This window comes from Rhinopithecus bieti, unplaced genomic scaffold (assembly GCF_001698545.2).
Source record: "Rhinopithecus bieti isolate Rb0 unplaced genomic scaffold, ASM169854v2 scaffold_3858, whole genome shotgun sequence".
NCBI lineage: Eukaryota > Metazoa > Chordata > Mammalia > Primates > Cercopithecidae > Rhinopithecus > Rhinopithecus bieti.
In genome coordinates this window covers 1,330,540-1,343,080 of record NW_016804227.1, presented here as the reverse complement: position 1 = coordinate 1,343,080, position 12,541 = coordinate 1,330,540, and the positions used below count along the sequence as shown (strand labels likewise).

The 12,541-nt window shown below is 37.4% G+C and overlaps 1 protein-coding gene across 4 annotated transcripts in view; it reads right to left on the bottom strand.

Moving 5' to 3' along the window:
• Nucleotides 1-12,541, bottom strand: part of CFTR (CF transmembrane conductance regulator) — a 184,557-nt gene that overhangs the window by 145,839 nt on the left and 26,177 nt on the right. For all 4 annotated transcript variants that reach the window (XM_017867350.1, XM_017867353.1, XM_017867352.1 and 1 more), the window contains one exon: nt 8,181-8,289. In XM_017867350.1, the coding sequence (XP_017722839.1) occupies nt 8,181-8,289 (109 nt within the window). The remainder of the gene's footprint in view (nt 1-8,180; nt 8,290-12,541) is intronic.

Sequence of the window (12,541 nt, the reverse complement as noted above, 5' to 3'; positions counted from 1 at the left end):
CCCGGCTAATTTTTTGTATTTTTTAGTAGAGACGGGGTTTCACCGGGTTAGCCAGGATAGTCTTGATCTCCTGACCTCGTGATCCGCCCGTCTCAGCCTCCCAAAGTGCTGGGATTACAGGCTTGAGCCACCGCGCCCGGCCGAGGTAATTTAAATATTCAATGATGAGGAACTGATTAAATAAATCGTGGTACAGCCATATGATTCATGAAAGTAATTAGGTGGAAAAACATCTAATGACACGGAAAGGCATTCACAACACATTCAAGGGAGAAGCAGATTAAAAGGACATTATGTAATGATGACCTTTCCCCTTTATTAAGTATAAATTTCCATGGGAAAAAGCTGGAATGATTAACATCAAATTTATCAGTAATTACCTGATTATTCTGATTATTAATCAGAAAAAAATAAAATTTGGATAAAAATTTCACATAACTTACAATAATAAATAAAAAGAAAACATGCGTACAAAAAAATGGAAGAAAGCAAACACACCTACACTCAGAACTTATCATAGGATACAGTGAATGCTGGCTTATATACTAAAGCAAAAGTTTAAGATTTTGCTTTTGGCAGGGTAAAGTGAGTGTCAATTTTTTGTTTATTTTGATACAGCAGAGTCTGACAATGGTTTTTGGCTTCATACAAATTGCTAAGGAAAAGAATTTTCCCATATTCATCAAAGAAAATAAAAACATATTCATGCCTAATCCACTGAAGAATTGTTTAAGAGGTTTATTTTTAAACATTTCCTTCATTTTGCCACAATTGTTTATGGTTTTTGCAAAAATACACATATACCAAACCTAGAACAGAATCTCAAAACATAAATCTACCTTTCTTTGAGATTCAATGACTAATTCAAAATGTTTTGGTTTTGGTATTTTCCTTTTAGTGCTTACTGATTTTACTAATTATTACTGGTAACATCTTCACTAGAAATCTAAGCTATATTCTCCATATTTTATAAGAAAAACCTCCTGGAATAGCAGCAATAATAGGTTTGGTTCAGATAATACAATAATGAAAGATGTGTTAAAATATTAATTTTAATTTCTAAAGTAATACTAGAATCTAGCTGTCATTTTAAAGCATTAGCAAAATATATTCTTGTGCCTTATAAAAATCAAACTGGTACTTCAAGATTTGCTTATAGCATATATACAGAAATAACTAAATGTAAATAACAAGTATTTGTGCACTTAGGTAGAGAGTCTATTTAAAAATATAGGGACTGGACTACGTGCAGTGTCTCATGTCTGAAATCCCAGCACTTTGAGGGGGCCAAAGCAGGGAGGATCACTTGAGCACAGGATTTTGAGACCAGCCTGGGCAACATGATGAGACCCTGTCTCTAAAACTGAAAGGCAGAAAACAAAACAAAGCAAAACAAAACAAAATATATATATATATATGTTTGCTATTTTCTAACCTATTATTGCTGTTATATATTTAAGTCTATGAAAGATATATATATATACATATGTATATATGCATATAGTCTATTATTATTATATTATATCATATATTAATTATTATATTATTGGTAGTTATTATGTATTTGGGGATAAATATTACATATTATTTATATATACACATGTTATATATAATTATAATGTATTTATATTAATAATAGGCTAGCGACATACATGTGACTAAAATATATATTTTTATATAATATATTCCTTTCATATATTTAATTGGTACAAGGTATTATGTCCTTTGCATTCTTTCTGGTGAAAACCACAATTACTTTTGCAGCAACTATACAGAAGCTCTACATATATAGAGAGAGCACTTGCTTGTACCGAATCTATTCTATGGCTTAACGATTTAATTCTCCAACTCTATAAAACATGTTCTTATCCAGCACAAAAGAACATCATAGAGCGAACAGGCAACCTACGATGGGAGAATGTTTGCATCTACTCATTGAAACGGCTATTCCAGGAATTATAAGGACTTAAACAAATTTACGGGAAACAAACAAGTCTCAAAACTGGGGCAAAGGATATGAACAGAAAAATTCTCCCAAAGAAGACATTTTGTGGCCACAAACATAATGAAAATAAGCTCACGGGCCGGCGCGGTGGCTCCAAAGCTGTAATCGCCAGCCTTTGGGAGGCCGAGACGGGCGGATCATGAGGTCAGGAGATCGGAGACATCGCTGGCTAACATGGTGAAACCCGTTCTCTACTAAAATACAAAAAATTAGGGGCGCGGGCGAGGTGGCGGGCGCTGTAGTCGCAGCTTACCGGGCTGGGGGCAGAGAATGGCGTGAACCTGGGAGGCGAGCTTGGCAGTGAGCTGAGATCCGGCCACCTGCACTCTGGCCTGAGTGACGAGTGAGACTCTGTCATCAAAAATAAAAAAAAAAAAAAAAAAAAGAAAAAGAAAATAAGCTCATCATTACAAGTCATCTAGACGAAAATGCATCAAACGCCAATGAGATAGGGCATCTCACGCATTTAGGAATGGCGTCATCTAAAAAGTCAGGAAACAACAGATGCTGGAGAGGCTTGTGGAGAATAGGAACGCTTTTACACTGTTGGTGGGAGTGTAAATTAGTTCACATTGTGGAAGACAGTGGGGGCCGATTCCTCAGGATCTAGAAGCAGAAATACGCATTTGATCCATGCACCCATTACAGGGTATATCCCAAAGGATTATTAATCATTCGACTATAAAGACACATGCACATGTATGTTTATTGCACCACTGTTCCCAATAGCAAAGACTTGGAACCAACCCAAACGTCCACCAATGATAGACTGGATAAAGAAAATGTGGCACATATACACCATGGAATACTATGCAGCCATAAGAAAGAATGAGATCATGTCCTCTGCAGGGACATGAATGAAGCTGGAAACCACCAACCTCAGCAAACTAACACAGGAACAGAAAACCAAACACCATGTGTTCTCACTCGTAAAAGGGAGTTGAACATTGAGAACAGGTGGACACAGAGAGGGGAACAACATACACCAGGGCCTGTTGGGAAGTAAGGAGTGGGGGAGGGAACTTAGAAGACAGGTCAATAGGTGCAACAAACTACCATGGCACATGTATACCTATGTAACAAACCTGCATGTTCTGCACATGTATCTGGTTGGATTTTTTTTAGAAGAAGAAATTTAAAAAAAATTAAACTAAACAGTTCTTTCTATGGATACCACTCTGCAATTTCCTCACCTTAGATCTAGCAAAAAGGTTAACAAATCATTAAGTGACCATGCTGTGCCTGCTACAAGTAGTTCTCAACCTTGGCTGTATAATAGAATCGCTTGGGGAACATTTCAAGAATGACAGTGTCCCAGGTTTTATTCCAGACCAATTAAATTACATTTTCTGGGGTAGGGCAGAGTTGCATCATGGGAACTAAGGGGAAGATGTACAATGCAGTAGGTAGCATGAGAAAGTGCAGCTGTGTTAGAGATGGAGTTTAGGATGGGGTAAAATATTCAGGACATAGGAAATTGTGGGGAGTGCAGTGTCACTCTGGGGTTAGAGAAGCAGCTAGGTAAGGGGGTGAGACAGAAAGATAAGAAAGGAATTCTACATGGCAGACATTTAGAAGATTTGCTGGAGATAGCAGTCCCTAGGTAGCCAGTCACGGGAAGAAACATACAGAAATCAAAGTGCCTTAAGCCACAGGCTCTCTATGCACAGAATTCCCGAGAGAACACCATCCCTTCTTCAGTGAAGTAAATAAAATAGTTTACCCCACATATATTTCATTCACATATTTTGAAATGGTTGCCAGAGGCCCAGCGGATAGAAGTGGTTCTGCAAAGCTGTATTTTGTGGGAGAAATTTGCGTCTGTAGAAAATGTGTTAGTGCAGCCAGGCTCTCCCTTTCTAGGCCTTTTTTTTTTTTTTTTTTTTTTTTTTTTTTTTTTTTTTCATCTAGGAGAGATTAACTGAGAGTCTAACACCTGCCAAGGTCTGAAAAGAAACATTTACCATCTATTTTCTCTGTGAGCTGCCAAGGATTTATCTATAAAACAAGACCCCCTTTGCTACCCAAGCCTCTTCCTTTCTCCCTCTCATAACCTGTCTTGCCACTGAAACCTGTTTTACAAAGATTCAAGCCCTCATTCTTTCTGTAACCTCAAGATGGCATACAAGCTTCCGTACTGCATTGTGAGGGTGGGTCTTCATCCTGAAGGCTCCCATGTATACACATCAAATATATTTGTGTGCCTTTCCTCTTATCAATCTGCCTCCTGTCAGTAATTTTTCAGCAAACCTTTAGGGGGCCAAAGACCTTGGTCTCCACATTAGCAGTAGGTTTGTATTCAAATGCCTACCCAATGTTTTTATCCAAACATAAGGGACAGAGATCCTCCTTTGCCATATAGACTGTAGTCTGCAACATGAGTACCCGGACTTCTCCTTTACGTCCTTTAATTTTGTGAGGTTTAATGAAAAAAGGTAGTCTGACCTAGGCTGCACTGCACTGACATATGCCTCAATTTGTTGGCAGAAACATGTCCAGAGTTACCTAGGAATCAAGAATATTTTTGAATGAACGCTTGTGAATTTCTTATCATCATAAATGCCTTGTGATAATCATATTCTCTCAGCAATCTGCTTACAGAGCTCCCTCTACTTGACTTCCCTCAGACCATCCTTGATTGACTCTCACATTCAGGATTTCAGCAGCCAGTTTCTCTTCCATGCTAGGAGTCTTTTTTTTTTTTTTTTTTTTCTTTTGAGATGTAGTCTCGCTCTGTCGCCCAGGCTGGAGTGCAGTGGCACGATCTCAGCTCACTGCAACCTCCGCCTCCGCCTTGCAGCTTTAAGCTATTCTCCTGCCTCAGCCTCCCGAGTAGCTGGTGCCCACCACCATGCCTGGCTAATTTGTGTATTTTTAGTATAGACGGGGTTTCTCCATATTGGCCAGTCTGACCTCAAACTCCTGACCTTGTGATTTGCCCGCCTCAGGATCCCAAAGTGCTGGGATTACACAGGTGAGCCACCGTGCCCGGCCTTGCTGGGAGTCTTAAATGTTAAAGACAGTGTTGCATCTATCTGGCTGCTAAGTCAGATGAAGAAAAAACAACTGCATAGTTAATAGTGAGAAGTCATAGCTAATAATATTTAAAATTACAGCAGTACTTCAGAACGATTAGCTCCTTCATGATGGCATTTCCTTTTTTTTAACCTTTCACAGTTAACAGCAAATTTTATAGTACTTTTCTCTATCAGTCCTGAAACCAACCAAATATTTTTATGCCACAACTGTCATTGTTTAGAGGGACTAAGAATGTGTAGACATTCTTAAAGTATGACCATCTATTTCTAAGAGAAGTGTTATAGCAGTTTCAAGAATCCCTGGCTCATTTATCCTTGCTCAGTGAAAGAAAAGAAGAAATACCCATAAAGAATACCATAAATAGGAAGGCACTGGTGTAAGTTATGTAAAAGGATGGAGAAAATGTACAGAAATACTATAATGGCTAAATTTTCTCCCCTCTTTTATTTTATAGGAGATGAAAAGAATTAAATCAAGAGATCAGATACCCTGAAAAAAAACTGCACTAATCTAAATGGCCACTATGGCTATCTAAATTATTTAAGACCTAACAATTTGCAAATTTTTCACTATTTAAAACTGCATGGTGTCAGCGTGGCTTTTTCTCTATGACAAGGGTGAAAAACCTGCAGCCTCATCACACTTGTGCCATTCCCAATATAAATATTATTCTCTCTGCCTTCTCATATACACATTTCAGCTGCTTCTTCCCCCTGGATCCTTTACTCAGCAACATTCCATTGGTTATCAGTAGGAGTTGAGATGGTGGAAACATGCTTTCCCCTTCAAACGTGCTGCTAGTTCCAGAGCTGTAGCCTCGGGCTCAGAAGTGCATGGACAACTAATACACCCCCGTGCATGGACAACTAATACACCATGAAGGGCTTTTAAGATCTCCTTTGCTGGGATATTTTTAATCTTGAGAAGTTTAAGAACAATTTAATCTTTCTCCATACCTACTTCATTCTCCTATCGCTTATTTTTGTCTATAGGTTTGGCACTTAGCATGACTGGTTCTTGGGTGGATTTCATACAGTTCCTCCTCTGGGTATAAGTAACTGAGAAGATCTCGTTGATTCCTGCCCTGCTACCTGTTGTGAACTTTCTTCAGATTTGCCCCTGAAGTGACCCTGGAAGAATCCTTAGCCTTCAAGCTCTGTAGCCTGTGTCTCCAGAGAAGATGCAGAGAAGCTCAGCAGAACCAAGGCTGGTTACTAGAGTCACCATTGTGTTGAGTACCTAAGTGCAAGCATTATAATTATAATCATATATTAATAGCAATCATAATCTGATATGGTGAAAGGGTCAAAGGCTTTGGAGCTAAAGAAACTGGGATATTTCTCAAATTTGCCATATGTGTAAGTTTGGGAAAGTTACTTAATTTCCCTTACGCTCAACTTCCTATTATATAAATTAGAGATAATTTTTGCTCCATGGAGTTACTAGGAAAATTAAATAAAATAATCTGCATAAAGAGCTTCATATTGAACTGGAACAGATTAGGTACTCAATAAATATTAAACTGTTCTATATCATGTTTATTTTTTGGCATACACCAGACCAAAAAAAATTCTATAGACATGTCCATGTGTCATACAAACTTTGACATTTAGGTTTTTGCTCACATGAAACTATGTTGGTGGGATCTAGAGAAATAAATTATTTTACAAGCCAAGCAGAGAATAGAAAGGGGCCTTCTAGTTAGATCCCTCTTCTAGCTTCTACTCAGTAGTGCTTATGTTAATCAATAGAAGCAGCATGCAGTGGAGAACATGACAGGGAGAAATTTTGAGTTTCACTGAAATCTTGGCCATGACGTAATAATTACTTGAAATATCATTCACTTCAATCCAACAATCATTTATTGAAAATGTTAAATACTTAACATGATTTATATGATAGGATCAGAGTGAACTGTACTCCATACCCTGATTCAAAGCAATCAGCAAAACTTATTTTCTAAAAATTACATCAAATAGAATCAGAAGCTGTGAATAAAATTGTTTCTCAAAGCTCTGGGTGGTGCTGTGATTGAGAAAAATCTCAAAGGTAACTTAAAAGACATTTAATTCTCCATCTACCTCATTTAAATTTGCTAATAAAATACTTTTTATCCCCAATTTCCCACATGATTTCAGATTTCCATAAGAATATATATTATGGATCTATTATTTCAAAAGTCAGAAAAATTTATTCTAGGAAATTATCAAGAGCATTAGAGAACATTCTGGACCTAAGTGTAGTTATTTTGTTAAGATAAGTTTAAAGTGCATTTTTCACGGAGGTATATGAACTGAAACTTTTTAAGCAATGTAACACAAATGGCATTTCTTTGGGAGACACTGTAGCACTGCTTAACTCCCTGAGGCATAAAGACCAATATAAACACAAAGCAATTCATATGGTAAGTAAATACCCCAAAGCAAATATTGTACACAGCCTTAACAAGAAGATTAAACAAGTCTTGAACCTGTCGCCTTTTATAGGTTACAACCAAGGATTCAAATAATGCTTTCATGATGTAGAAAATAATAAATCAGAGTCACATTGGACAGCAGCTGGGGAACATACAAGGCACTTAAACACCACAAAGCCTGGATTTTCAGGTGTGCAACTCTTCACACTGATCAGATGTAAGATATTAAGAAAATAAATTGCAAGAGAAATTTGCTGCTATACTTTAAATTTTAGTATTTTCTTTGAAACAATTCAGCATGCAGATATGACTTCAAAATATTACAAACAATCATATGTATAATTAGCTGCATTTGACCTAATTCTGCTGACATTGTCTCCTGACATTCTCCTGTTGAATACAGCAAAACAAAGGCACCAGTAACCTCATGTACCAGTAAGATAATATGATTTGGAATTGTAACAGAAAATAATTTTTAAGCAACCAATTTATTTTGCTGAGCCCATTGAGAGTGTAAATTGCCACCTGTGTTCCAGGACATTTTAGTTCCAAAGGATTTTTACTCATCCTCACTAGAGTTTTAGGTGCTTCCTTAGTGTTTAGAGTTGGATTCATTCTTTATATTTTTACACCTATTAACCAGATTTCCTAGTCCTTTAATAATCACAAAAATGAATATAGTTATGTGATACATAATGAATGTACAAATGAGATCCTTACCCCTAAATATAACAAGATTCCATAGAACATAAATCTCCAGAAAAAGCATCGCCGAAGGGCATTAATGAGTTTGGGATTTTTCTTTGAAGCCAGCTCTCTATCCCATTCTCTGCAAAAGAATAAAAGGTGGGACCAATAAGTTGCATGTGCAAATATTTCAGTTGTCCTGTTTCCCTTAACATAGTTTTATTCACACAAATATATCCAAGGAGATTAACCCAAGGATTTAGAGAGACAAAACCTCATGGAGACCCTCCAGCACCAAACACTCAGCCAGATATTTGGCAGAATTCAATGCTCTGCCTTGTATCACTGTGCAGGGAATTGATTTCATGAAAAGGCCACATTGTATGTGTTAAAGAAAAGCGTTGGGCTTCTAAAGAACAATGAAAAGGGTGGACAAATAAAGCAATGCTTTTACAAATAGTCATTGCTGTGCTTAGAACAAGGGAGAAAAAATAAACACATAAATATTCTACATTTTTCCCTTACACCTTGATCTTTATCGGTTTAGAACTGTGGCAGATTTTACAAGATTTCACCGACAAATCAAAAACAAGTTAAAATGTCAGGTAGCTTTTCTGGATTTAACATGAGAAAATCTGTTAGACTTTGTTTTAAAAGTAGAGGCATAAAATATCATTAAACTTCATTTTCAACTACTAAAGTCATTTATTAGAGTAAAAGTCTTTGAAAATGAGAACACGATCAAATTATATATTTTCTATTACAGTAAGAATAGACATTAAATCATCTGAAAACTGGCTGAAATCTAGCAAACTTTGTTTTCTTTTAAATACTATAGGAACACCAGTTGATTGTATTTATTAAGTTATTGCCACTGACTTCTGTTAATAAAAGCCTTTTCTCTTCACAAAGGAATAAAATATCTGTAAAATTATCATCTTAATTTTCAAACTGTACAGAGATGAAAATTTCATGAACCACAAGCAAGAACTAGATAAACAATTAGATAAAGGCTTTACATTTCATCAATGGTTATTCCCATCACTATCAAGTTACCATAAATAAACTTAGCTCTAAATCACTCTAAAGGAGTAATAGGCTAGGGCAGTGGCTCACACCACTAATCCCAACACTTTGGGAGGCCAAGGCGGGCAGATCACTTGAGGTCAGGAGTTCAAGATCAGCCTGGCCAACATAGTAAAACCCTGTCTACAAAAATTATCCGGGCATGGTGGTGCATGCCTGTAGTCCCAGCTACTTGGGAGGCTGAGGGAGGAGATTTGCTTGAACCCAGGAGGTGGAGGTTGCAGTGAGCTGAGATCACACCACTACACTCCAGCTTGGGCAACAGAGAGAGACTGTCTCAAAAACAAACAACACAAATAAACAAAAAACATAAATGAGTAATATACAGCTGAGATTTGAAGACAAGCTTGGCAATCTCCAAGCATGGATCTTGGCATCCCCCAGAAGCTCGCTAATGAGAGCCTTTCTATAAAGCCTGATTACCTTTTCCCATCTATTTACCTCCCCACACTCTTCTCCACCTTTCTCTCACAAACAGAGCTAACCTCCCATCCATAACATTTGGTTACTCAGAGTAAGAAGGTAAATATGGAGCAGACTCACCTTCTCCATCAAAGGAGAAATGGATCAGATGGGAAAGCCAAAGAAGGGGTGTGTACATAAACCAACAAAATGGGTTCAATGTGAAAAAGTGATCCACACCGAAGTTATGTAGAAAGGTGTCGTTATATTTCATAAGAGGTCTCTAGTGACCCTGGGCAATGTAGTTTTAGGAACATGGTGGAAACCATGCTTCACGAGCTGAGATACAAATGAAAGAGAAGTAGAGAGACCAGGAGAGCAGAGAATATTAGCTATGAAAGAAAAAAAGAGAATGGGGTAGTTACTTGAGGAGAAGGCAAGGTTGGAGAATTTCTTTAATGGGTGAAACTTGAACAACTTTGTGCCACAAATTGTTAGCACCAAGAGTAGGTGGTGTGGTTCTAGTAGTACCACATACCAGGCCCAAATCAGAAGAGAAGAAGTTTTATTCTTATAAAGTTCATATCCTGACTACAATCTTGGAATGGATATGTGGTCTGCACACTGCAGTTATGTAGAGGATTCAATCCATGGTCACAAAATTGAGCCAGATGGGTTAATGTTCTTCAACCATCTGGCAACCACTTGAGGGCCATGGTCACAAGGCAGTTATGAAATGTGAAGCCAGGGTCACTTTCCCAAGGGTGCAGAGGTACAAAGTACCAAAAATGGCATGTCACTCTTCCAAAATATTTCAATAAATTTCAAATACCAATTTTATAAGAAAAGAAGTAACAGGGTGCAGAGATACAAAAACAAAACAAAAATAATAGATAGAAGGTATGGGTTTGTACTGGCACAGCATTGTTGAATTGAAGTAAAATAAGTATATTTTTAAAATTGAATCAACATGGGGGATACAGTGAAAACTGAAAAGAAAAAAATGTTAAGCCAGATAATTCTGCAAATTCAGATTCATGTCCTCTATCTGGCCATAAATACAAACGTATCTGCAGTACATATTTTTCAGTTAACCCAGCCCTACTCTGATTAATCATTCCCTCAGCATTCAATTAAAATTTAGATATTCAAAGCCAGGCATGGTGGCTCACACCTATAATCCCAGCATTTTGGGAGGCCGAGGTGGGCAGATCACTTGAGGTCACGAGTTCAAGACCAGACTAGCCAACATGGCAAAACCCCACCTCTACTAAAATACAAAAATTAGCCAGGCGTTGTGGCAGGTGCCTGTAAACCCAGCAACTCAAGAGGCTGAGGCAGGAGAATCACTTGAACCCGGGAGGTGGAGGTTGCAGTGAGCCGAAATTGCACCATTGCACTCCAGCCTGGGCAACAGAGCGAGACTCTGTCTCAACAACAAAAACTTAGATATTCAATATCCATTATATTATTTTGAACTTGTCAATATACCTGCAATGGATTATGTTTTATATATTATCTCTCCAGCAATGCTACAGGTTTCTGTGTAACACTAGCCATCTCACCTTCAATCATGGATTCATTCGACAAATACTTATTGAGTATATACCATATGCCAGGTCCTATTCTAGACACTTGGGGATACATCACAAACAAAAGAGATCAAACCCAATAAAAAATAAAAAACAAAACAAAGTATCCCTACCTCATGGGACTTGCACACACCAAGTGTTCATTAATAGAAGCTGGCCCTTGATCTTAGAAGTGTGAATCTGCTACTCCTACTAGCTTAATTCTTTGAATAAAATCAATAAAAATAAAGTTTAGTATCTTACTTTGTCTTCAAAATGCCAAAAAAAGGAAATGAATTTAATTAAAAGAAACAAATTGCAAGTCAACTCAATGTTTTTACTTGGTACAATAATTTATTAGCTATGTCTTACCTTTTATCCCTACTCACTCTCCCTTTTATCTGGCATCAGGCCTGTGCTATTGGCACAAGACTCAGCCTAGCTCATTTTAGACTATCAGTGGCCCAAGGGGTAAGCATTGTGACTCAAGAGTCTCCGGGGTTTTTCACATTTAGCCAAGGACAAAGGGCTCCTTCTTTCAAGGTCCTTAAAGATAGGAGCGAAGAGTTCTAACCGAAGATCCACTTTATGTAGAAAGCTGGTACGGTCTGAGAAAATGAAACCAGCATAAGGCAAATGCCACCAGGTGGCATTTGAGCCCTTGGTCCCATTGAGTTCCTAAGGCCAGTTCTCTACCTAGGTCTTCACACAGTTCAGGCTTCATGAGCCAATAAACTCCTTCTTTTTATTTACTTAAGCTAGTCAATTGGGTTTCTGTCACTGGCAATCAAAAGGGTCTTAACCTTTTGATTGGAAAGGAAATTGAGAAATTCTTTATGGTGGGGACTACCATTCCTAGAGAGCAAGGCAATACAGACCTCAGCTGGAATCATGGTTCTGTCATTCATTAACTGGCAAGGCATACCATCTCTCTGAGCCTTGGTTTGCTTTTCTATAAAATGGAGATAATGATGCTTTCCACTCAGAGTGGCTGAGAGAAGATCTTCTACCTGGCATGTAATAGGTACTCAAAAATATACAATTCTTTACATTTGTTCGATAGCCAGTAGTCATTAGCTTAAGACTTCCCAGGGAGTACATTTGTATTCAAATATAAAGATTTTGAAAGCAAATATACACAATTTACTTCATAATGGTGTTACTTTAGTTTTCACAAAATCCATCTCATGGTCTTTAATGAGATAAATTATCTGAAACCAAATGTGTATTTTCCAGGAAAAAAAAAAATCATTTCTCAGGAAACTGTTTATTTTTCTTTTATAATTTTATTGTTTAAAGATGAGACGTTCCTTTTTTTTTTTTTTTTTTTTTTTT